The sequence below is a fragment of the Scyliorhinus torazame genome, chromosome 11, assembly GCF_047496885.1.
Source record: "Scyliorhinus torazame isolate Kashiwa2021f chromosome 11, sScyTor2.1, whole genome shotgun sequence".
In the NCBI taxonomy this organism is placed as follows: domain Eukaryota; kingdom Metazoa; phylum Chordata; class Chondrichthyes; order Carcharhiniformes; family Scyliorhinidae; genus Scyliorhinus; species Scyliorhinus torazame.
The window spans coordinates 145010987-145038403 of NC_092717.1; the positions used below are offsets into that span (position 1 = coordinate 145010987).

General features: G+C 46.6%; 1 protein-coding gene across 3 annotated transcripts in view; it reads left to right on the top strand.

Annotated features, from left to right (window-relative positions):
* Positions 1-27417, top strand: part of kcnq3 (potassium voltage-gated channel, KQT-like subfamily, member 3) — a 609891-nt gene that overhangs the window by 524897 nt on the left and 57577 nt on the right. For 2 of the 3 annotated variants that reach the window (XM_072467851.1, XM_072467853.1), the window contains one exon: positions 16307-16363. The exons of the other annotated variant lie outside the window; for it this stretch is intronic. In XM_072467851.1, the coding sequence (XP_072323952.1) occupies positions 16307-16363 (57 nt within the window). The remainder of the gene's footprint in view (positions 1-16306; positions 16364-27417) is intronic. 3 annotated transcript variants of the gene reach the window in all.

Here is a 27417-nt window from a genome sequence, read left to right on the forward strand (position 1 = left end):
CAACCAGCAGCCTCAGTGATGGTGTTCATGGGAAGTCTAAATCAGTCCCATAGTTCAGCTGACCCACTTTTCTTCCCACCCCCATTGGCTGCAGCTGGACACGAACACTGTCTCTATATCAATGAAGAGCTTACCCATCCAAAAATCAGACCAGGCCCCTGTATCCCACCATCATGGCAAAAACCTCACCCCTTGTGTAAATTGGCTGCCATATTTCCTACTTTACAATAATCACTACACTTCAAAAGTATTTCAATGGCTGTAAAGAACTCCGGGAAAACTTTGTAGTCATGAAAGATGCAACAAAAATGCAGGTCTTTCTTTCTTCTGCTTCCTTGACACAATTCCCATTAATTTACAGAAACTTTATAGACATAGACATAGAACATTACAGCGCAGTACAGGCCCTTCAGCCCTCGATGTTGCTCCGACCTATGAAACCACTCTAAAGCCCATCTGCACTATTCCCTTATTGTCCATATGTCGATCCAATGACCATTTGAATGCCCTTTGTGTTGGTGAGTCCACTACTGTTGCAGGCAGGGCATTCCACACCCTTACTACTCTCAGAGTAAAGAACCTACCTCTGACATCTGTCTTATATCTATCTCCCCTCAATTTAAAGCTATGTCCCCTTGTGCTAGACATCACCATCCGAGGATAAAGGCTCTCACTGTCCACCCTATCCAATCCTCTGATCATCTTGTATGCGTCAATTAAGTCACCTCTTAACCTTCTTCTCTCTAACGAAAACAGCCTCAAGTCCCTCAGCCTTTCCTCATAAGATCTTCCCTCCATACCAGCCAACATTCTGGTAAATCTCCTCTGCACCCTTTCCAATGCTTCCACATCCTTCCTATAATGGGACGACCAGAATTGCACGCAATACTCCAAATGTGGCCGCACAAGAGTTTTGTACAGCTGCAACATGACCTCATGGCTCCGAAACTCAATCCCTCTACCAATAAAAGCTAACACACCGTACGCCTTCTTAACAACCCTTTCAACCTGGGTGGCAACTTTCAGGGATCTATGTACATGGACACCGAGATCTCTCTGCTCATCCACACTGCCAAGAATCTTACCATTAGCCCAGTACTCTGTCTTCCTGTTTTTCCTTCCAAAATGAATCACCTCACACTGCATTAAACTCCATTTGCCACCTCTCAGCCCAGCGCAGCAGCTTATCTATGTACCACTGTAACTTGTAACATCCTTCTGCACTGTCCACAACTCCACTGACTTTAGTGTCATCTGCAAATTTACTCACCCATCCTTCTACGCCCTCCTCCAGGTCATTTATAAAAATGACAAACAGCAGTGGCCCCAAAACAGATCCTTGTGGTACACCACTAGTAACTGGACTCCAGTCTGAACATTTCCCATCAACCACCACCCTTTGTCTTCTTCCAGCTAGCCAATTTCTGATCCAAACTGCTAAATTACCCTGAATCCCATGCCTCAGTATTTTCTGCATTAGCCTACCGTGGGGAACTTTATCAAACGCTTTACTGAAATCCATATACACCACACCAACTGCTTTACCCTCATCCACCTGTTTGGTCACCTTCTCAAAGAACTCAATAAGGTTTGTGAGGCACTACCTACCCTTCACAAAACCGTGTTGACTATCTCTAATCAAATTATTCCTTTCCAGATGATTATACATCCTATCTCTTATAACCCTTTCCAAGATTTTGCCCACAACAGAAGTAAGGCTCACTGGTCTATAGTTACCGGCGTTGTCTCTACTCCCCTTCTTGAACAAGGGGACAACATTTGCTATCATCCAGTCTTATGACACTATTCCTGTAGACAAAGATGACTTAAAGATCAAAGCCAAAGGCTCAGCAATCTTCTCCCTAGCTTCCCAGAGAATCCTAGGATAAATCCTATCCGGCCCAGGGGACTTATCTATTTTCACACTTTCCAGAATTGCTAACACCTCCTCCTTATGAACCTCAAGCCCTTCTAGTCTAGTAGCCTGAATCTCAGCATTCTCCTCAACAACATTGTCTTTTTCCTGTGTGAACACTGACGAAAAATATTCATTTAGCACCTCTCCTATCTCCTCAGACTCCACGCACAACTTCCCACTACTTTTCCTGACTGGCCCTACTCCTACCCTAGTCATTCTTTTATTCCTGACACATCTATAGAAAGCTTTAGGGTTATCCTTGATCCTACCTGCCAAAGACTTCTCATGTCCCCTCCTGGCTCTTCTTAGCTCTCTCTTTAGGTCCTTCCTAGCTAACTTGTAACTCTCGAGCGCCCTAACTGAACCTTCATGTCTCATCTTTACATAAGCCTCCTTCTTCCTCTTGACAAGTGTTTTGACTGCTTTAGTAAACCACGGTTCCCTTGCTCGACCACTTCCTCCCTGCCTGACAGGTACATACTTATCAAGGACATGCAGTAGCTGTTCATTGAACAAGCTCCACATTTCCATTGTGCTCATCCCCTGCAGTTTTCCTCTCCATCCGATGCATCCTAAGTCTTGCCTCATCGCATCATAATTGCCTTTTCCCAAGATATAACACTTGCCCTGCGGTATATACCTACCCCTTTCCATCACTAAAGTAAACATAATCGAATTCATAGAATCATAGAATTTACAGTGCAGAAGGAGGCCATTCAGCCCATCGAGTCTGCACCGGCTCTTGGAAAGAGCACCCTACCCAAGGTCAACACCTCCACCCTATCCCCATAATCCAGTAACCCTGCCCAACACTAAGGGCAATTTTGGACACTAAGGGCACTTTGGACACGGTAAGGAAACCGGAGCACCCGGAGGAAACCCACGCACACACGGGGAGGATGTGCAGACTCCGCACAGACAGTGACCCAAGCCGTAATCGAAACTGGAACCCTGGAGCTGTGAAGCAATTGTGCTATTCACAATGCTACCTTGCTGCCCACTAATTGTGGTCACTATCACCAAAGTGCCTTCAAATCTACCACCTGTCCTGGTTCATTACCCAGTACCAAACCCAATATGGCCTCGCCTCTTGTTGGCCTATTTACATATTGTGTCAGGAAACCCTCCTGCACACATTGGACAAAAACGGACCCATCTAAAGAACTCGAACTATAGCCTTTCCAGTCAATATTTGGAAAGTTAAAGTCCCCCACAACAACTACCCTGTTGCTTTCGCTCCTATCCAGAATAATCTTTGCAATCCTTTCCTCTGCATCTCTGGAACTTTTCGGAGGCCTATAGAAAACCCCTAACAGGGTGACCTCTCCTTTCTTGTTTCTAACCTTAGTCCATACTACCTCAGTAGACGAGTCCTCATCAAACGCCCTTTCTGCCACCGTAATACTGTCCTTGACTAACAATGCCACCCCTCCCCCTCTTTTACCACCTTCCCTGCGCTTACTGAAATATCTAAATCCCGGCACCTGCAACAACCATTCCTGTCCCTGCTCTATCCATGTCTCCGAAAGGGCCACAACATCGAAGTCCCAGGTACCAACCCATGCCGCAAGTTCGCCCACCTTATTCCGGATGCTCCTGGCATTGAAGAACACACACTTTAAACCACCTTCCTGCCTGCCGGTATACTCCTGCAACTTTGAAACCTTACTCATGACCTCACTACACTCAACCTCCTGTATACTGGAGCTACAATTCAGGTTCCCAAGCCCCTGCTGAACTAGTTTAAACCCTCCCGAAGAGCATTAGCAAATTTCCCCCCCCAGGATATTGGTACCCCTCTGGTCCAGGTGTAGACCAACCCGTTCGTAGGGGTCCCACTGACCCCAGAATGAGCCCCAATTATCCAGAAATCTGAAACCCTCCCTCCTGCACCATCTCTGTAGCCACGTGTTCAACTCCTCTCTCTCCCTATTCCTCGTCTCGCTAGCACGTGGGACGGATAACAACCCAGAGATAATAACTCTGTTTGTCCTAGATCTAAGTTTCCACCCTAGCTCCCTGAATTCCTGCCTTACATCCCTATCCCTTTTCTTACCTATGTCATTGGTACCTATGTGGACCACGACTTGGGGCTGCTCCCCCTCCCCCTTAAGGATCCCGAAAACACGATCCGAGACATCACGCACCCTGGCACCTGGGAGGCAACACACCAACCGCGAATCTCTCTCGTTCCCACAGTATCTCCTATCTATCCCCCTAACTATGGAGTTTCCAATGACTAATGCTCTACTCCTCTCCCCCCTTCCCTTCTGAGCAATAGGGACAGTCTCTGTGCCAGAGACCTGTACCCCATGGCTTACCCCTGGTAAGTCGACCCCCCAACAGTATCCAAAGCAGTATACTTGTTACTAAGGGGAACGACCACAGGGGATCCCTGTACTGACAGCTTCCTCTCAGCCCCTCTCACCATCACCCATCTATCTTTATTCTTCGGAGTAACTACATCCCTGAAGCTTCTATCTATGACCACCTCTGCCTCCCGAATGATCCGAAGTTGCTCCAGCTCCAGTTCCCTAACGCGGTTTCTGAGGAGCTGGAGATGGGTGCACCTCCCACAGATGAAATCAGCAGGGACACTGACGGCGTGCCTCACCTCAAACATTCTTCAGGAGGAACATTGCACTACCTTCCCTGCCATCCCCTCTAGATAAAAAAAGAAAAAGAAAGAGCTTACCTGTTATTCACTCCCCTTCTTAGCAAGCACTCACTCAGCAACCTCTGCGCCCCGCACAATAACACCTGAGGGAAAATAAACGAAAAACTACTACAGTCAATAGCCAATCCCTTACTTGCAGGCTGTGACATCATGGTTCAACTTCTTTCTACTTCTACCTGCCCTCGAGCCTTCCTCTTGATCTTTACAGCGGCTGTATGCAAATTTCTCCTGCAACAGCCAATCAGCAGCTCCGCTCTACTGCCCTCTGCTTATAGTGCAGGAGCTGGTCTTGTCAGCAGGAACGGCTGACCGATTTTCTCCGGAAGCCCCAATCTACACCCCACCCAACAACTTTTCAGGCCTCCCCATCTGTTTTTTGATCCCCCTTTACCCCCTCCTCCAATCTGGGGGATGCCCCGGGAACCATCCCTTACCCCACACCCCCACAAGTGGAAGACTCCCGGGCCTGACCAATGGCAGTATGAACCTGGCACCTTGGAATCCTGGCAATGCCTGCCTGTCAGTGTCCTTGGCACCCTGGCACTGTCCCCTGGCACTGCCAGGGGACAGTGCCCAGGTGAAAGGGGAAGTGCCAGGGAACCACCCTGTCCTGTCCCCAACCACTGGGGACTTCCAGTGGCCTCAGAGACCCACCAAGGTGCCGTTACACCTGGTTCACATTTGCGTGGACCAGTACTGAACGGCGCCCTGGCGAGATCGCCCAGGCGTTGCAGCTACGTCCCTGGCCCTGGGAGAATCTGGCACAGACACATTTAAATAAGCCAAATGGCTCATTTAAATATGCTAAACTGGATCTCGCCCTGTGAGCGTGCAATCCAGATTGCACCGGGCGGAGCGAGTCAGGTGACTCACGATTGGCCCGGCATCTGACGCGGAGCCTGCTTTGGGGTTCACACACAATTCACCGTTGTGCCTTCAGTCTCTCATTCTGTGAAATTCACTTCATAATCCTCTGTACGTTACCACCCCGCATGCTCCTATAAGACCCACCTTAAAATCCACCTCTTGAACCAGAATATTGGTCTCCATTCCAATATTTGCTTCTTTAGCTCAGACCAGTTTTTCATGCTGTCTTTGTGACATACCTTGGGGTAGCTCTCAGCAATGTAGAAAGAACATGAATGTTAATAGTTATAGAATTAAAAAAACAATCTGCTGGTGCATTTAGATTTCTACAGTTAACCTTGATATGATTCAGCATGAAAATAAACGATATAATCTTGAATTGACAGACTTTTGGTAATCTTCGGGTTTCTAGGCTAAAGAGATTGAAAGATGATTTGATCAAAGCCAGGAAGTTCTGTCGCCGAGACATAAAACAGATCTCAAGAGGACGCAGGCAGGTGGCAGGACCCTGGCCATCGCCCAGACTGTCAACTGATGGAGGACAGCAGCGGGTCTCTCAGAAGTGCTGAGTTCATCAGCGGGCTGGCAGCTCAGCAACGCCACTGATGGAAGTGGCCACTGCTGAAAGTTGCAGGGAGAGGAAGAGGATGCCTCCATGTTGAGGAGTCCTTTAAGGCCAGTCAATTATTTTTTTAATGCGCTAGTACTAGACAGGCACCAACAATCAGAGGGGTGGACGCTCCGGTGACAGCTTCGGGGTGTCAGGGACAGGCTCTGTAGGTAATGGATTGGCCATTATCATAGCATTAACAGTGCAGAAGAAGGCCATTCGGCCCATCGAGTCTGCACCGGCTCTTGGAAAGAGCACCCTACCCAAAGTCTCCTCCCTCTTAGGGTCCTCGCTGGGAGGCCATCATGGTGTACCAAATCTTGCTACATGGCGGGGGCCTATTCTGACACAGATTACATTCTTGCCAGGAAATGGCATTAAACTGTCCAATTTATTGTTTACATTGGCCATCTGCCTCTGGTCAGCAGTCACACTGCTAAAGCTTTCACCATTGAGGATAACCTATGGCAGAGGAAGATATCAAGCTTTGAAAAACACTGCTCCAGAGGGCTGGTAAAATGTCTCAGCAGTCTTCCTTTAAATACAACGCTATGTTTGCTGTTTGTACCTTAAAGTGAAGCTTCATTGAGTCTTGAAAACTGAGTTATTTTGTTTAATTGCCTCTGATCACGTGTTTAATCCAGAGGCCAAAAATCAGATCCCAGGTGTCCACATTAGCGAGTATCCTTTCATCACTTTTTTTCTGGTTGAGACTATTATTTTAATCAATCATTTACCTAGTAATTGGTTACTCCAATCTTCCAAGATCTAAACTGAGATGATAATACCCTTCTTACCACTAATACGCTTGGGAAAGCAGAGAAATGAAAACATTTGACTGCAGGTTTAATAAGTAAATATCCAAACTGAGCCAACAGTGGAAAATTACATTTTAGCACCTGGATTTCATGAGGTAAGAGAGTTGTTGTGAAAGATGTTTGGCAGGTTCTCCCCTTTAGATTGACTTTGAAGGTCTCCAGTTGAAATGTATTCACCAAGTTGTTTGCTGAACTGCTGCGAGTGTGTTCAGCAGAAACTCATGGGAACCTGCAATTTGGATTCCCCACATGCTGTGGAGGGTCCATGACTTCACCAATTGGTGGCTTTCTGGTCTGCGGGAAGTCATAAACCTCATGGGGAATCAGAGGCATGGTGGTGGTGGAATCGGATACCTCTGATGAGGGCTGGCGTGAGGGGGAAGGGGTGGTCTGCGGATCGAAGGTCATAGGCTACGGGGCCAGGGAGGTTAGGTGATTGAAGGCATCATAGTTGACGTGGATTGATTGAAGAACATAGCCCAGAAGGAAAATAAATAGTTTGGACCAGTATTTCTATTTTACTGTTTTTCCCGTTTTACTGTTTTTCTGTCTGAGGCAGGAAAGGTCAAGGAGGGTTGTGCCTGACCACGGAACCTTTACAGACAAGCACTTGAATCCTGGACACAAGTGTAAACACACTTCCCCTGGATCCCTCAAGTGCTCCTGAATGAAGCTGCTGAGTTTCCTAAGCATTTAAATTCCCAAAGTTCAATAGCAACAGCCTCATTATCATATTGAAGGTACCAACCCCACCTACCTGGGGTGGGTTGGCTTGTTCACCTTCCAACCTCAGTTAATATTGGAAATGAGAGGGTTGGGTCAGGAAACAGCATTCTCAACCCTAAACCCAACCTGACCCAAAACTAACCCACTTTATTCAGTTATCGTTGTTCCTTTGTGTTGCACCTACCAAGTTACTCACTCTGTGTTATTCACTCACTCTGAATTACACTCAGCAAATTCCACACGAATGCTGGGTTTTGAAGTTAGCTGCATGATATAACCTGCCTGCTTACCATTGGCTGGGGACTAATGACAATCCCACAATCCTGTGGGAGTATGAGCTTCCCCAATTAGGGGGGCGGAGAAACCATTAGTAAACTAGAAGTATAAATAAAGCTGGCCAGTTTGGAACCAGCAGGAAGGAGTGTGCAGCAAGGGAAGTTGCTGCTGCTGTTATATATATATGTTATTGTAAATAAATGTTATTACTTTGTATCCTTAAAACTCGTGCTGGATTCTTCGTGGCCCTCACAAAACTGGCGACGAGGGTTAAAGTGAATAGCTGTCTACACTGCTGAAGCCACCTCCCTGGATTTTTGTTGGATACAGGTTGGAAGTTGTTTTCTATTACACCATGCCTCTGTACGGACGTTTGGATGTTTTTGATGCTGCGCTGGAAAGCTGGAACCAGTACGCACAACGGATGAGTTACTATTTCCGGGCAAACAATATCACCGCAAACGAGCACCAGGTGGTCATATTGCTCACCGCCAGCGGCCCGCATACGTTTGGGGTGATTAGGAGCCTTACGTACCCAGCTGCGCCAGACACCAAAACGTTTGATGAACTTGTGAATATAGTGGGGCAACATTTTAACCCAACCCTGTCCACGATAGTCCAGCGTTACCGGTTTAATACCGCTGAGAGGACCCCTGGAGAATCCCTTGCCGATTTTCTATCCAGGCTACGCAGGATTACGGAGTACTGTGACTATGGTGAGATCTTGTCAGAAATGTTACGCGACCATTTGGTTTGCGGTATTAACAATGCGGCCACCCAGAGAAAGCTGTTAGCTGAGCCAACATTGACTTTTCAACAGGCCATTCAAATAGTATTGTCCCGAGAGAGCGCAGAACGAGGAGTGCAGGAGCTACAGGGAATGGAAGTGCATGCCTTGGGGCGCAACCCCTTCCATCCGAAAACGTCCCCCCGCACTCCTGCGGTACCTTGGGCGAGGCGACGTCCGGACCGACACCAGTGGCTGTCGGACATTCCTCCCCGAATGGAGCCTTCTCCAGAACCAATGGATGAGGAGCCATGTCCGTGTCAGACTTGTAGGCGCCGACCCCGTCGCGGACGCCGGTCCTGGGGGCGCCAGAGGCGCCGTCGTACCGACCGAAACTTGGACCAGCCCAGGGGCCATACCTTCCATGTGGATGAACCTGTGGCGACTACTCCTGAGGACGTGGAGACGGAGGACAACTGCCTGCAGCTGCATTGTGTGGTAGCTCCCCGTGTGGCCCCCATTAAGGTGACAGTACGGGTCAATGGTCACCCGCTTGAGATGGAGTTGGACACTGGCGCAGCGGTCTCCGTGATCGCCCAGAGGACATTCGACCGCATCAAGCAGGGTATACAGACCCTTACATTAACCGACTCACAGGCCAGGTTGGCCACCTACACGGGGGAACCACTGGACATTGCAGGAACTACAATGACCCCTGTTGTCTATGGACGCCAGGAGGGGCGTTTCACACTTATCGTGGTGCGCGGCCATGGGCCCAGCCTGTTGGGTCGGGACTGGTTGCGCCATTTGCGGTTGCAATGGCAGCACATCCTCCAAACAGTTTCTGAAGGGTTGACTGAGGTGCTAGGACGATACCCAGACGTATTCCAGCCTGGTTTGGGGAAAATAAAAGGGGCCGTAGCCCGTATCCAAGTCAAACCAGGAGCCACGCCACCATATTTCCGGGCGCGCCCGTGCCTTATGCCTTGCTCGAGAAGGTAGAAGGGGAGCTCACTCGTTTGGAGAGTTTGGGTATAATCAGGCCCCTCAGTTTTGCTGACTGGGCAGCACGAATTGTACCTGTAATGAAGCCAGATGCCACAATTCACTTGTGTGACGATTATAAACTTACAGTGAATACGGCTTCCCGACTCGACCGATATCCAATGCCTCGCATAGAGGATCTCTACGCGAACCTTGCAGGCGGACTCTCCTTCACAAAATTAGATATGAGTCACGCCTACCTACAGTTGGAGCTGGACCTTGCCTCCCGACCATATGTAATGATTAATACACACTGGGGCCTGTATGAATATACACAGTTGCCCTTTGGAGTATCCTCTGCCTACGCTATTTTTCAACGCATTATGGAGGGCATTTTGAGAGCTTTACCACGTGTTGCTGTCTACTTAGATGACGTTTTGATTACAGGGACGTCGGAGCAGGAACATTTGGAAAATCTGGAGGCTGTCCTTAGACGCTTTTCGGAGGCTGGAGTCCATTTACGTCGCACAAAGTGCGTATTTCAGGCAAAGGAAGTAGTCTACCTAGGTTATCGGGTGGACCGCGAAGGTTTGCACCTCGTCGCAGAGGAGGTGCGTGCGATTCAACAGGCCCCCGCCCCGACTGACACTTCGCATCTTCGTTCTTTTCTCGGTCTCGTAAACTATTACGGGAAGTTCCTCCCCAATCTGGCAACTACGCTGGCCCTGTTGCACCTTCTGTGAAAGAAAAATCACACCTGGGTTTGGGGTCAGCCGCAAGAAACCGCTTTCCGGCGGGTAAAACAACAATTGTCGTCGTCTGGGTTACTAACCCACTATGATCCTGGAAAGCCTTTGCTCGTCACATGTGATGCATCACTGTGTGGTATTAGGGCCGTCCTGTCCCACAAGATGGAGAACGGGGCCGAGCGACCGATAGCTTTCGCCTCCCGCACATTGACTGCAGCGGAGAAAAAGTACGCGCAGATCGAGAAGGAGGGCCTGGCAGTGTTTTTTGCGGTGAAACGCTTCCACCAGTACGTGTATGGCCGCCATTTCACTATCGTGACTGATCATAAGCCTCTGCAGGGACTCTTCAGAGAGGATAAGCCAATACCGCCCATTGCTTCCGCACGGATCCAGCGCTGGGCTTTGTTGCTCGCTGCATACGAGTATTCTCTGGAGCACAAACCAGGAACGCAGATAGCAAATGCCGACGCTCTGAGCCGATTGCCTTGATCAACCGGCCCCATGTCGACCCCCACGACCGGTGAGGTGGTTGCAACCCTAAATTTTATGGACACCTTGCCTGTCACGGCATCACAGATCCGTGAGTGGACCCAGACAGAGCCAGTCCTGTCAAAGGTTCGGCACATAGTCCTGTATGGTGGGCAGCATAGACAGCTCCCAGGCGAGTTGCGGGCATTTTCCTCCAAGCTGTCAGAATTCAGCGTGGAAGACGGCATCCTTTTGTGGGGGACGCGTGTGATTGTCCCGGAAAAAGGCCAGGAGCTGATACTAAGAGACTTGGGCATCCAGGTGTGACCAAAATGAAAATGTTGGCCTGGAGTTATATCTGGTGGCCAGGCCTCGACACCTACATTGAGAAGGTGGCCCAAAACTGCTCCATTTGCCAGGAGCATCAGAAGCTTCCGCCGGCCGCGCCCCTACATCACTGGAATGGCCAGGGCGGCCTTGGGCACGCATGCATGCAGATTTCGCAGGCCCTTTTCAAGGATCCATGTTCCTTCTATTAATCGACGCCCAGTCTAAATGGCTAGAGGTGCATAAGATGCAGGGGACAACGTCCTGCGCAACAATTGAAAAGATGCGTTTGTCTTTTAGTACGCATGGCCTCCCCGAGGTGCTGGTCACGGATAACGGCACTCCATTCACGAGTGAGGAGTTTGCGAGGTTCATGAAGATGAACGGCATACGCCATAGCCGCACTGCCCCTTACCACCCGGCTTCAAATGGGTTGGCAGAGCGTGCAGTGCAGACATTCAAAAGAGGCCTAAAGAAGCAGTCTTCCGGATCAATGGACACGAGACTGGCTCGCTTTTTGTTTACGTATAGGACCACCCCCCATGCGGTGACTGGGGTAGCTCCCGCAGAACTCCTAATGGGCCGGAGACTTCGCACCCGCCTTAGTATGGTTTTCCCGGACATTGGCGCAAAAGTACGCCGCACACAAGAAAGGCAGGGACAGGGATTTTCTCGGCATCGGCCGATTCGGCAGTTTGCGCCCGGTGACCCAGTGTTCGTTCGGAATTTTGCTGGTGGTGCCCAGTGGGTTCCTGGCGTAATCTTTTGCCAAAACGGGCCCTATATCTTACCAGGTGCAAGCCCACGGTCGTCTCCAGCGCAAACATGTAGACCACGTTCGGTCCAGAAGACTATCCCCTCCAAAGATTCCCCGCCCCCGGAGCTCATTTCTACAGCCGCAGAGACCAGAGACAAGGGAAGGTAGTCCTCACAATCTTCCACTGGTGCCTCACTCGAAGCCTGCGCAGGTCGTTACAGAACCGAATGGAGATAGAGACGCTGACATGCTGGAGGCAGCAGACTCTGACTCCGAGATGGAGACACAGGACGCATCAGAGGGGGAATCCTCGGGTCCACGGGCCGTGGATGTACAACCGTTACGCCATTCATCATGGAAGCGCCGGTCTCCGTCTCGTTACACGCCGCCTGATCCAGCGCCACATGCAAATGGTGTCCGGCCTGCGGCAAAACGAGTCCGACGCCCTCCTTCGCCAGGGTCTTCGGTGGATTCCTTGGACTTTGGGGGGGGGAGGGATGTTATAACCTGCCTGCTTACCATTGGCTGGGGACTAATGACAATCCCACAATCCTGTGGGAGTATGAGCTTCCCCAATGAGGGGGGGGCGGAGAAACCATTAGTAAACTCCAAGTATGAATAAAGCTGGCCAGTTTGGAACCAGCAGGAAGGAGTGTGTAGCAAGGGAAGTTGCTGCTGCTTTTATATATATATGTTATTGTAAATAAATGTTATTACTTTGTATCCTTAAAATTCGTGCTGGATTCTTCGTGGCCCTCACAAAACTGCAGTTTGTACATCATTGTCCTATTCGTATTTGCTGAGATAACATTTTTGTGAAAAAAATCTGTTAGCAATCTATCTTTTTGCGTACTTACAATTGCATACCTCAATGAAGTAAATCATGCCAAATTACAGCACTGCGTTATTTCTGTACATTGCTATAACAAGGGTGTGTGGCTTTTATGTTATCAGAGAAAGACAGTAGTGTGAAAATATTCTTTCATGAAGGTAGTGGAAGTTTCAAAACCATTCAGTTTACTTTGCCCATGAAGTCCGACACAATGATGTTCTGAAAGCTAATGTGCTTATTCCTCCTGAGCCTCACTTTGAAGCTTATTCTAATATACAGAAGCATTACAATTACAGCACAGAAACAATTTGGCCTACCAAACCTACTCTGGTGCTTGTTCTAACCAAAACTATCTGTGCAAACTCCATTTCCATGTTTTGTCATGTATGCTTTCATGTTCCTTGTTAAATGAATTTTATTTCCCTGTCATTGTGGATGCACCACTGCCTGGTTGCAGTTAGTAAATTTATCCATGGGGCAGCGTGAACAGAATATCTGCCCTTTGCACTGGATGAGTATGTGACATTTTTCAAAGGGTTGACTCTTATAGAGTCCTACAGCACAGAAAATGCCCTTCAGCCCATCGCATCTGCGGCAGTAATGGAGTCTGTGCCAGACTGTCTGATAATGTGTGTGCTCTGTTTAATACTTACAAATAATAATCACATCCCTTTTGGTTATTTGCACCAATCTTCCACTAAAACAGTACTTAACATCACCCAATAACTAAGAATGATGAACTCAAAAAAAGGTACTGGCAATTGTGGCAGCTGGATGAACAACTCAAAAGAAATGACATTTTAGTCCCTGGATAAGGAATTCCATTGAGAAAGAGGCCTTCTGTGAATTGTATTAGGTGGATTTATTTACCGGTGTCTTGTCCCAGTCAGACAGACCTAGAGGATTGACCTCTGAAGCTATGTTTTCCCTGAAGCTGGGCACACAGATCACATCCGAATGTCTCAAAAGCAGCGATAATTATTGCTTTCATTCCATTTATTTATCATTTCCTTCACCTAATGTAAAATGTTCCTAGCTGGTTGCCATGGCTCGTCTCAAAGCCTCTATGCAATCTTTTGACGTTACTTTTGTCATTACTTCGTTTTTTGCTGCTAAGTGTTATTATACAGGGCTGTCTCAGTAATGGACCACCTGTAATTTAAGTAAAGAGATCAATAATAATAAATTATAAAGATAAAATTACCAGACAGCTTTTGTAAGAACAAAAAGGATTTGGAGTGGATGAAAATTACATGAGAAATTGACCAGGAAAATAATTCACAAAGAAATTAAAAACAAAAAGACCAATAGGCTTAGATTTTCTTTTGCCACTCGTCACACTGATCTTGGGAGGAACTCCCCCAATCGTTGTGCTGGGGGTGGAGGGGCAGGTACAAGATGGAGTCAAGCCCAAAACTGCAGCATGTCGATCAGAAGTGGCCACATGAGCTGTCATGTGTTGAGGTGGGCTGTTTAAAAGACCCACCTCAGTTCTTTGGAACTTTGTCCCAATTATTTTGTTACATTTCGAGCCCTCACCACAAGCACCTATCACCCCTTCACCCACTCCCCATGCCAACCTAATGCCAATTCATGATGACCCGTGCCCCCTACAAACTCCTATGGCCTCTTATAGCCCCCATGTCAACTTACTGGCAACTCATGCCATCACATCCACCACCCTTGGCATTTATACCTTTCATGCAAATTTACAGGGTATTCACCGTCGGCAGACCTCAGGAGCCTTGTTGAGACATAATAAAAAGCTATAAATACCTATTGCAAGGGCAGCGCGGTGGCTCAGTGGGTTAGCCCTGCTGCCTCACGGCGCCGAGGTCCCTGATTCGATCCTGGCTCTGGGTCACTGTCCGTCTGGAGTTTGCACATTCTCCCCGTGTTTGCGTGGGCTTTGCCCCAACAACCCAAAGATGTGCAGGGTAGGTAGATTGGCCACACTAAATTGTCCCTTAATTGGAAAAAAAAGAATTGGGCATTCTAAATTTATTTTTAAAAAACTATTGCAGCTTCCACTTTATTGAAAAGCAATGCCATTTTTAAAAGTCCATACAAAACTTTTAAAACACCTCAAGTGCATGATCCCATATAAAACCAAACTTACATCAAAAACAGCTAATCCTTTAATAACTTTTTGAGCTGTCAATCAAGTTGTCAATTTAGGAGCCACTGCTGAGGTAATTATAGCTTGTGGAAAGAAGCCAAGCATTCATAATCACAAAATGATAGCCTTTGGGGAAATGTCAACAAAGAGCTATTGTGACACATTTTTCATCTCTCTCACTGTGACAGGTAGTCTTTTTATTCTTAAAGGCTGTGGATTGAAATGACTTCATATCATGTCAGTTCTATAGACCTTATCCACCTTTCACGAGCATTTATAGAATCATAGAATAGAATCATAGAATCACTATGGTGCAGAAGGAGGCCATTCTGCCCCTCAATTCTGCACTGACCCTTTGAAAGAGTACCCTACGGAGGCCCACACCCCACCCTATCCCAATGACCTAATAAGTCCACCTAACCTTTTGGACACTAAGGAGCAATTTAGCATGGCCTATCCACCTAACCTGCACATCTTTGGACTACGTCTAGTTTACAGATTATTATAGATCATAGATTATCATAGAATCTACAGTGCAGAAGGAGGCCATTCGACCCACTGAGTCTGCAGCGGCTCTTGGAAAGAGCACCCTACCAAGCCCCCACCTCCATCCTATCCCTGTAACCCAGTAACCTCACCCAACCTTTTGGACACTATGGGCAATTTAGCATGGTCAATCCACCTAACCTGCACATCTTTGGACTGTGGGAGGAAACCGGAGCACCCAACGGAAATCCACGCACACACGGTGAGAATGTGCAGACTCCGCACAGACAGTGACCCAAGCCGGGAATCGAACATAGGACCCTGGAGCTGTGAAGCAACTGTGCTAACCACTGTGCTACCATGCTGCCCCAAGATTCTTGGCTCCCACACTATGGATTAAGGCCCTTTCTAGGATGAAAGTGGGATCTGTATGAATTCAGTTCAAGTGGTCCGACTGAGTTCAAATTTCCCTCAGGTTCTGTCCCTTCTCCGATCAATGAAATAGGATGTGTTGAAAATGGGGGTAGGTCTTTTACATCTGGGTCCCACCCACCATTCTTAAAGGTCCGCAGAGTCTCCATGACACACCCTTACAAATCCAGACTCCTATCGCCATTTACTTTCCACCTTGGTTAACCCCAATTCTTGTGGTTCCTTTTGCGCAAAACAGTCGTTTATTTATTTTATTCACTGTGGATGTGTTTTCTTAATTGCAGATATGAGATATGTGTGGTTATTACGAGGTATGATAATCAATCTAAACAATATTGTTTAACATTATATGCATATTCTGATGTAGTTATTACCCTGCTCTTATCGTGATGTTATCATAGCAATACACTGTGAAGTAAAACAGCGCTCTTCAGATTTTGAACCTAGCAAGATCATTGATAAGTGACCCGCTCCTTTGTGTAAAAGTCTTTTGTCTGTCTGCAAACAATAAATATGTCTCCCTCATTTTACAGTAAATACATACTTAGTAAGCAATCAAACTTCGGATCAAGCCTCTCAAGAAGATTTAGGTACAAATAGCCTCATGACCTCATTCTTTTCTCTATTTTACCTACTGTCTATCTGATCTAGCAATCAGCTTTATTAATCTCTTGCACGATTTTATTTTCATTTCTAAAATACATCAATTTGCCTGCAAGTTTCCCCCTTTTTAGTTCATTAATCAAATTAAAATGATATAAAACAGCTGATCAATAATGGCAAGGAATTATTTTATTCTCAAGGGGCTATATTTTCCTCTGTGAGCAAAGTGTCGATTACTCTATTTTCATAGATACAAGCTGACTCAAATCATATGGTATGTGCTGTGGTTGAATTTGCCCATTTTGAATTTGATAACAGAAACAAAACCATGGCACTGCTCAATGGTAGTGACGCTATAATGATGCTCCATTGACACCTCTCCAGGAGAGGAATTGCCACTTGACAAATATGCCTGCCAAAAATTTCTGCAACCCAGCTGTGGATGACATAAAACTTCCAAATACTGCTCTATGTAAATGTAAGAATGTGAATTTACCCCCAGGGCACAATCTCCATCGACAGATGTTCTTTTGTCTGGTGGTATTTCTCAGCCAGCTACAGATGTGTGGAATTGTAAATGTTTGCAGCTCATGAAACCGAGCTGTTAATGATTCGGCAGTCCATTTTACAACTCTTCCGAGTGTCTATTTCTCCATTGGAATAAAAAAGTGAATAGTCTGTGGATTCTCCATCGGCAGGATCATCTGCTTCGCCGGCAGCGCACCCACACCCATGGGTTTCCCCAACGGAGCAGGGTGACCACAATGGGAAATCCCATTGGCCGGCTGCCGGAACGGAGGATCACGTTGCCGGCGGGGGCGCCAGAAAACGGGGCATCAAGTATGTCAAACAGGTTGCCACTTCGCCACCAACCATATTTCCGCAGGTAATAAAACTTAGAATTGCCCACAAAGGCTGAGTTATGCACACATTATGCTGCTCAGTTCTTTTAAATCCATGGCAGCCAATGATACTGAGATCCTTAAGTTTGTTTAGAAAAGATAATCATAGTTCAGCTTCAAATTTAATGAGAATCAAACAACACCTAAATTTCTTCAGTGAGAATTATGAATGCAATTTCTTTCATTTCTGCAGTTTATATTTAGATCATTGTTCCAACTGTGCCCTCCAGTTATGCATTCATTAGAGGCTACTTACGACAACTTAGGCAACATTCCTCACTGACAGTATGGGATCACTCGCCTATTATACATTCTCAGTGAATAAGAATTTTTTGCTGGATGCATAACAGGGGGATAATCTGCTACTGTCAGCTTTACACCCTCTGCTAAAGTCGAAATTTGCCCCCACCTACAATTAGGAAACACCAAAAATAAAATTTGATCAGCACAACTAATAGTATCCAACATTCAGCATCTCTGATGGACCTACATTATTTGCTAAACATCTTTTCTGACAGGACATGGCCATAACCCACAAATTGTTACATGTCAAAGACAATTGCTCTGTCAATGGAGTGGATCGTGAATAAATGTTGAATCATCTGTGATCAGTGGTAGCACAGCAGTGATCAATATGCTCTTAAAACACTTAATAACAGTGTAGTTTGTATTTAAATTAAAATGTTGCTGCTCTTTTATATAACTGACTCACAGGTCTGAATGTTACCAACTCAAGTTTTTACCTCAATCTCCCCCTCCATAATTTCACCAAGGCTTCTCATGATTCCCCGTTAACAATCTGAAAATAATTTTAATTTTGAGTAGTTTTGCAAACGCATTTTGCTCTTTTCGCTATGTTTTGCTCATCTGCCAATCATGACCTTTTTTTGCGAATACACAGAGGAAACTATGGCCTTACTACTTTGTGGTATACGTTAAAAGGAGGAGAGCATGTTTTTTTGTTGGCTGTATGAGATTTGTATGAAGTTCTCAACTTTATCGATTGAATTAATGAAGCATAAGCAGTGGGTCCTCACTGACTGTGAATTTGTCAAAGTGTATAGTTGCTGTACTGCTTTGCAATGAGGTTATGATACCAGGGAAAACCCTGATTTTCCCCTTCTTCCTCATCCAACTTAGCTGGTCAAATGAGATCAGATAGAAGTTAAGGATGCTTGGCTAGGTTTTCATATTGTTACTCAACTGAAAATAGGACTAACATTTTAACCTAGTCAGCCTGGGGCTGGTTTAATCACCTTAGCTGCATCTGGAATGACATAAGCAGCGACATAAGCAGCGACTCTTCTCGTAAGGGTAACTTTTAAAATGTATTCATTTTCAGGATGTCGGTGTCATTGGCAAGACCAGCACTTATTGCCTGCCCCTAATTGCCCTGAAAAGTTGATGCTGAGCTTTCTCCATGAACTGTTTAATAGCAGTTTGATAAATCTTAATGGCTTACCAGGCCACTTCAGATGGCAGTTTAAGAAAGAACCGTGTTGGTGTAAGAATGGAGCCAGGTATAGGCCAGACCAGATAATGATGGCAGGTTTCTATCATTAATAACAAAATAAGTATTAATTAATATCATTAATAAGATTATTCATGAAGGCCCTGCCTTCTCAACCTTGCCCCTTGCCTGAGGTGTGGTGATCCTCAGGTTAAACCACCACCAGTCAGCTCCCCCCCCTCAAAGGGGAAAGCAGCCTATGGTCATCTGGGACTATGGTGACTTTACCTTATCTGTCATTAATATACTACTCATCCCATTAACACACAAAGAAATGACCTTACATCTGGTGACTTACACCACTGCAGTGATGTGTCCAGATCTACAGAGCCCTGTTTCTACAATGTACTAAAGCCTGAGGAATTTTAATGATTCATCTCTTTAAAAAAAATTTGTTAAGTTTTGCATTCAGAATTAAGTTAATTTCAACCTGAATATGGAATTACTGCTGTGGAAACTTCAAGACACGTCATGTGTTCAGGGCCACTGTGTGTATGAGAACTGTCTCCAGCTGCTTGAGCATGAGCTCGTGGTATCCACACTTGAGAGGCAGTTGGAGTCACTGAATCATCAAGACAGCTGAAAGTCTCCTGCATCATACATTCCAGGAGGTGACCACCCCGAAGGCAGAGAGTTCAGGAAAGTAGATGAGTGGCTATTGGTTGAGTAGGAAGAGGCAGAAAGTACAGGAGTCTTCAGGGTGTGTGCCATTCTCGAATCAGTGCACGGTATTGACACATGCTACAAATGTTGACACCTTGAAGCAGTGCAGTCAAACCTGGCATTCATGGGTAAGAGATTGGGCAGGGGAAACAGCAAAGTGTGGCAATGTAGTCATTACGGGACATTACATAATTAGAGGAACAGGCATTGTAAGTCTTGCATGGTGTATTGCTTTCCTGGTGCTATGTTAATGAAGAGGGTGCAGAGTATTCTGCAGGGGAGAGGGAGCCAGAGGTTGTGATACATGTTGGTACCAATGACGATGAGGAGCTAGGAAAGAAGTTAAAATGTAGGACCTCAAAAATGGCTTAAAATAGTGGAGACTTGGAATATAATATTAATGATACAGAGTGTTCAGAAAAGATGGCAAAGGGAAAAAGGAGAGATGGGTTGGAAGTACAATTTGAAAAGATATTGTGGTTTTGGATAAAATTGCGTGTCCCTGATGAGACAAGTACTGAATCCAATTGCTTGGAAACGAGAAGAAGAATGTTCTGATCATACTACTGGGGCATATTCTATAGGACTTCAAATAGTGAGAGAGATATAGAGGAGCAAAGCTGCAGGGACTTCACAGAGATGTGCGACAACTATAGAGTGGTGATACTGGGGGACTTTAATTACCCAAATATTGATCAGGATAATGTTAGAAAAGATGGGAAAGGAGGGACAGAAATCTCTGAAATTTGGTCAGGAGAACTTCCTTGACCATTATCTTATTGTTTCAACTACGAAAAAGGTGTTGCTGGGGAATTAGGTTGGTCATGTGTGTGGGAGAGCTCAAGAGTAAGAATGATCATCATATCGTAAGATTTAGATTGTTAATGGAGAAGAGAAAGGGACAATCTAAAGTGCAACGTCTAGGTTGAAAGATGGATAACTTCCGTGGAGGGGGGGGGGAGCCTAGTCAGGTTGCAATGGAACTAAAGTTTGACAGGAAAAACTACAATGAAATATGTAATAAGCTGCATGTGATATGTGTCATGATATGTCTATTGACTGGGATGTAAAGGGTTAATAAGTTAATTATAATGATTCGTACCACTAGAGGGAACCACAGAGCAGTCATATATATAGCATGTGACTTGGGGATTCTGGGGTTAGAAGATTAAGAAGATTAGATAGTGAGAGGATTAGATAGTGAGGTGTGAGAGAGCAGTTGAGAGTTCTGTAAATTAGAGATAGAATAGTTTTATACAACAACCTTCTACTTTAGGAATGTGAACGAATCTTAGTTAGTAGTGTAAATAAATGTATAGTTTTGTTTGTTAACAAAGCTTTGTGTTCTTTATTCAACACGATGCATCCGAGCCATCCAGGTAAAGCAGAATAGACAATACAACAATATGCTTGAGGTTCATCCAGCTGGGAATGATTGTTCCCTTGTCCTGATTGGATCGGGAATTAACCAGCAATTGTATAATAGGCCGGCCTCTCTAGTAGCCGACAGAAAGGAGTAAGGACCCGGTTATGTGTAACCGGGCCCGATGCATGTGCTGCTGTTAAGCTGAATAAATGTCCCCCTGTGAACTCGCTGGACTCCCCTTGTCATTACTATAGAATTATGGGTGATCGAAAGAACAAAGAACAAAGAACAAAGAAATGTACAGCACAGGAACAGGCCCTTCGGCCCTCCAAGCCCGTGCCGACCATACTGCCCGACTAAACTACAATCTTCTACACTTCCTGGGTCCGTATCCTTCTATTCCCATCCTATTCATATATTTGTCAAGATGCCCCTTAAATGTCCCTATCGTCCCTGCCTCCACTACCTCCTCCGGTAGTGAGTTCCAGGCACCCACTACCCTCTGCGTAAAAAACTTGCCTCGTACATCTACTCTAAACTTTGCCCCTCTCACCTTAAACCTATGCCCCCTAGTAATTGACCCCTCTACCCTGGGGAAAAGCCTCTGACTATCCACTCTGTCTATGCCCCTCATAATTTTGTATACCTCTATCAGGTCGCCCCTCAACCTCCTTCGTTCCAGTGAGAACAAACCGAGTTTATTCAATCGCTCCTCATAGCTTATGCCCTCCATACCAGGCAACATTCTGGTAAATCTCTTCTGCACCCTCTCTAAAGCCTCCACATCCTTCTGGTAGTGTGGCGACCAGAATTGAACACTATACTCCAAGTGTGGCCTAACTAAGGTTCTATACAGCTGCAACATGACTTGCCAATTCTTATACTCAATGCCCCGGCCAATGAAGGCAAGCACGCCGTATGCCTTCTTGACTACCTTCTCCATCTGTGTAGCCCCTTTCAGTGATCTGTGGACCTGTACTCCTAGATCTCTTTGACTTTCAATACTCTTGAGGGTTCTACCATTCACTGTATATTCCCTACCTGCATTAGCCCTTCCAAAATGCATTACCTCACATTTGTCCAGGTTAAACTCCATCTGCCATCTCTCCGCCCAAGTCTCCAGACAATCTAAATCCTGCTGTATCCTCAGACAGTCCTCATCGCTATCCGCAATTCCACCAACCTTTGTGTCGTCTGCAAACTTACTAATCAGACCAGTTACATTTTCCTCCAAATCATTTATATATACTACAAAGAGCAAAGGTCCCAGCACTGATCCCTGTGGAACACCACTGGTCACAGCCCTCCAATTAGAAAAGCATCCTTCCATTGCTACTCTCTGCCTTCTATGGCCTAGCCAGTTCTGTATCCACCTTGCCAGTTCACCCCTGATCCCGTGTGACTTCACCTTTTGTACTAGTCTACCATGAGGGACCTTGTCAAAGGCCTTACTGAAGTCCATATAGACAACATCTACTGCCCTACCTGCATCAATCATCTTAGTGACCTCCTCGAAAAACTCTATCAAGTTAGTGAGACACGACCTCCCCTTCACAAAACCGTGCTGCCTCTCACTAATACGTCCATTACAGGAAGAGATGTTTCAGGTATAGAGTGGGTACTTTCCCACAAGAGGGAAAGCCAGGTCCCCTTTGATGAAAAGGTAGATAAAGAATGTGATGGAATGGGAAAGAGGGTGCTTGATGCACCAGGCTAAGTACAATAAGTTGAGAAAGGAAGTGAAGACAAAAACCCCAACACTGTCAAAGAGAGACAATGAGAATAGAATCTTCTACTGCCTGTTAATAGTCAGTGGGTAATAAAAAGCAGGGTGATTCTAATATGGACAAAGAAGGGGAATTATGCTTATGCAGGAGTAAGACATGCTGGGGAGAGAGGCAGAGAACAGAGAACGTGAAGGAGGAACACAGAACAGGAAACAGTTAAATACAGTAGTAGACGTTTAAGTAGATATTTCATAACAATTAGCAAATGTACATTATTGGGAGAAAGAAAGACTGCCAGAGAAGGATGGACCATCCGTGGCTAGCTAAAGAAGTTAAAGATAGTATCAAACTGAAAGAAAAAGTGTGCAATTCTGCAAAGATTAATGATAGGTCAGAAGATTGGATAATATTTTAAAATGAGCAGAGAATGTCAAAATAAATAATGAGGGAGAAATTAGAGTAACTAGCTTAGAAATTAGAAAGCTAGCTAGAAATATAAAACAGAGATAAAAAGGAAAAAAAAGTGAAGGAAGCATTGGCCTCTAGAGAGTAAGACTGGGGAACGAATAAAAGGAAATAAGGAAATGGCAGAAGCATTGAACACATATTTTGGGCGAATTCTCTGTTTTGAGACTGGGTGGAATGTTCTGGTTTTGAGACTTGGCGGGGCGGCGGAGGGGGGGCTCTGGCGGTGCCTTTCCTGCTGGCCAGAATTGCAGGAGCTCGTGGCAGATTCTGCACTTGGGACCTCATTGACTGTGCACAGGTGAGTCCCCCTCCACCTCTCCAGGCGGGCTGGCTGGCAGAAGGTTCGATGGTCCGGGTACCATTTTTAAATACCAGTCCAGCACACTTGTCTCACTCTCACCAGCCCATCTGCCTTCACCAAACCATGCAGGATGTCAACAACTCTGAAGAAAAAGGCTGACAGCCTCATGAAGTATATTCCTCGATTCAACCACCACCCCCTCCCCCCTTCCCGAGCCCATCATCGGTGAGGTGCCAATGCTCCACTTCGACCTCGACCCACCACATCTGAAGTCTTCGTCCATCCCCTTTTGGTAAATAATATGGTATCCTTTTGGCCCCATGTTTGTGAACTTTTCATGCAAGCTTGTCGGGGACAAGCCCGGGGACCACTCGAGCTTCCATTGTTCGTCTTCGTCACCACCTCCTTCCCCCTCTCTCTGACATCTTGAGCCCTTGCCCTCCCTCAGACCCTCCTTGTAGTTGTTGCTCTTGTTTTAATCAGGCCATCTCCCAGCCTCACTTTGCACTCCACCCCCCAGTCAAACTTCAGGGGCTGGATTCTCTGTTTCTGCGACTAAGTGTTGACGCCAACGGAGAATCCGTGGACTTTTACATCAGGAAAATCGGCGCTGCACCTGCACCAATTCCACTACCAGTGAGGGGCTAGCACCGGTGCCGCATGGAACACCATCGGTCCCCATGAAAAACGGTGCAGGATTCGCCTGGTCTGTGATCGACATTCGCAGGGCTGACAAGCTGCAGCTGCGCATAGACACATTTCCCCACACATACACTTAACAAAGCCAAAAAGATGGGACAGGTTGTGCTGGAGCACCCATACATACAGTTGATGGGTTGGCTGGGGCCAGAGGGCACCCAGGGCTGTCAGCAGCGTGAGGTAATGATGTTGCGTATCCGTCCATCCTGACCTCACAACCACCTCCTGGCCACCCCCTACTACTCCCCCCGGCTCTGGCAGAAGCCCCCCCAGCCAGTGACATGACTGACGGCGAAGTATGGCGGTGTTGGACACTGGCCGTACGCCCTCTCTCTCTCTCAGCAGCCACCACGCCAGGTTCATGATTTTTGAGACCACACGTAGACCGCGCCGTCGCGAACTCGGCCCATTGGAGGCGGAGAATCGCGGGTGGGCCTACTAATGATATGTAAACGGTGTTTAAAGTACACGTGGCGTGCATCGCATTGACGCCATTTTCGAGGTGATGGAGCATCGCAATTTGGCGTCAAACTGTCGCCTGCCGGATTTTGGCGTCGGAAGCTGTTCTCCACCCGATTGCACGCCCCGATTTCGGCGTTGGCTAATCCCGGCCCGGACCTTTGTTGTGGTGGCTGCGTGAGTCCCGCAGCACAGTGCTGTCCAAGTAGACAGTGGTGCGTGGTACTGGGGGATGAGACCCTTGCATTCCACAACCCCAGGTGCTGTGCCGATTGACTTGGTGAAACAGGAGGGTTCATGGGTCCAGCAGCATGGAGATGGAGGGTAGAACTGATCTGCCCCAGCAGAATGGTGTACAGCGTAGTATAAAAATAGGGATAATTTGTTACAGCTGTACAGGGTATTCGTGAGACCACATCTAGGGTTCTGTCTCTTGTTTTGGTCTCCGTGCATCAGAAGCAGTTCAGAAAAGGTTCACTTGACTGATTCCTGGAATGTAGAGGAAAGGGTGGGCAGATTGGCCTTATACTCATTGGAGTTTAAAAGAATGAGAGGTGTTCTTATTGAAACATCTAACCATGTCCCTGAGGGGAATTGACAGGGTGGATGCTGAGAGGATGTTTACCCTTGGGAGAGATACGAGAAATACAGCATTTTTTTCTCTCAGAGGGTCCTTAGTGTGTGGAATTCTCTTCCTTAGATAGCAATGGAGGCAGGACCATTGAATATTTGTAAGCTGAGTTAAATAGATTTGTGCTTAACAAGGGAGTCTAAGTTTATAGGGATAGACATGAGACTACAACCAGATGAAGAATGAAAATCGCTTATTGTCACAAGTAGGCTTCAAATTAAGTTACTGTGTAAAGCCCCTAGTCACCACATTCCGGCGCCTGTTCGGGGAGGCTGTTATGGGAATTGAACCGTGCTGCTGGCATGCCTTGGTCTGCTTTCAAAGCCAGCGATTTAGCCCTGTGCTAAATCAGCCATGATCTTATCAAAAGGCAGAGCAGATGTGAGGGGCCAAATGGCCAAGCCAAGCTTCTAATTCGAATATTCGTGTGTTTGCACCTCGAGGCACAGGGGAAGGCTGAAATATTCAATCACTACTTTTTAATCGGTGTTTGCTAAGGAAAAGAGGGTGACAAAATATCAGTATTGGTGGAAATTATAGAAGTAACATATGGAATCGACCCCTCCTCCCCAGCCCAAAGACTCTATTGGAGGGGCCCTAGTCCCCCCTCCTACACGCTCCCCAACACCCATCTAGGGCACCCATGGCCCAATCACGTGTGCGCAAAAAATGACACTTTGGCACCTTGGCAGTGCAAATCTGGCAGTACCCATGCCAGCTGCAGTGCTACCTGGACACTTTGGCGGTGCCAGGCTGGCACCCACGGGGTGTTGGGGAGGGTGCAAGTGCGTTCGGGCTGGTGGGGGTCGGGGTCACTTCAGGGACCGGTGTACAAAGCGGGCCATGTGCGGCCTCAGCCATGCGTTCCCCGCTGAGGCCCCTTATACAATGCAAGTCATGTTGAATAGCCATGTGTTAACAAGTGGCTAAACGCGCTCACTATGGGACTTTGTTCCCAATTAGTTGAATCAAGTCCGGAGTGTTCTCGAGTCATGTGCTTTGATCCTTGAACGTGGCACGACATATTGAGTGAGTCCTGAGCAAAGAATATGGGACCTTGGGCTTCATAATTAGAAGTAACAAGTACCAGAGCAGGGAATTCATACTGAACCTTTATAACAGAGCATCGCATCCAGTTCAGGTAGCACACTTTAGGAAGGATGTGAGAGTCCCTGAAAGGGAACATAGAACATAAAACAGTACAGCACAGAACAGGCCCTTCGGCCCTCGATGTTGTGCCGAGATTTGTCCGAAACCAAGATCAAGCTATCCCACTCCCTGTCATTCTGGTGTGCTCCATGTGCCTATCCAATAACCACTTGAAAGTTCCTAAAGTGTCCGACTCCACTATCACAGCAGGCAGTCCATTCCACACCCTAACCACTCTCTGAGTAAAGAACCTACCTCGGACATCCCTCCTATATCTCCCACCCTGAATCTTATAGTTACGCCCCCTTGTAACAGCTACATCTACCCGAGGAAATAGTCTCTGAATGCCCACTCTATCTATCCCCCTCATCATCTTATAAACCTCTATTAAGTCGCCTCTCATCCTCCTTCGTTCCAAAAAGAAAAGCCCTAGCTCCCTCAACCTTTCCTCATAAGACCTACCCTCCTATCCAGGCAGCATCCTGGTAAATCTCCTTTGCACCCTTTCCAATGCTTGCACATCCTTCCTATAATGAGGTGACCAGAACTGCACACAATACTCCAAATGTGGTCTCACCAGGGTCCTGTACAGTTGCAGTATAACCCCACGGCTCTTAAACTCAAACCCCCTGTTAATAAACACTGACACACTATAGGCCTTCCTCATGGCTCTAACCACTTGAGTGGCAAACTTCAGAGATCTGTGGACATGAACCCCAAGATCTCTCTGTTCCTCCACATTCCTCAGAACCCTGCTGTTGACCCTGTAATCCGCATTCAAATTTGTCCTACCAAAATGAATCACCTCGCACTTATCAGGGTTAAACTCCATCTGCCATTTTACGACCCAGCTCTGCATCCTATCAATGTCTCTTTGCAGCCTACAACAGCCCTTCACCCCATCCACTTCTCCACCAATCTTGGTGTCATCAGCAAATTTACTGACCCACCCTTCAGCCCCCTCCTCCAAGTCATTTATAAAAATCACAAATAGCAGAGGACCCAGCACTGATCCCTGTGGTACATCGCTGGTAACTGGTCTCCAGTCTGAAAATTTTCCATCCACCACCACCCTCTGTCTTCTATGTGATAGCCAGTTACTTATCCAATTGCCAAATTTCACTCTATCCCACCCCTCTTTACTTTCTTCATGAGCCGACCATGGG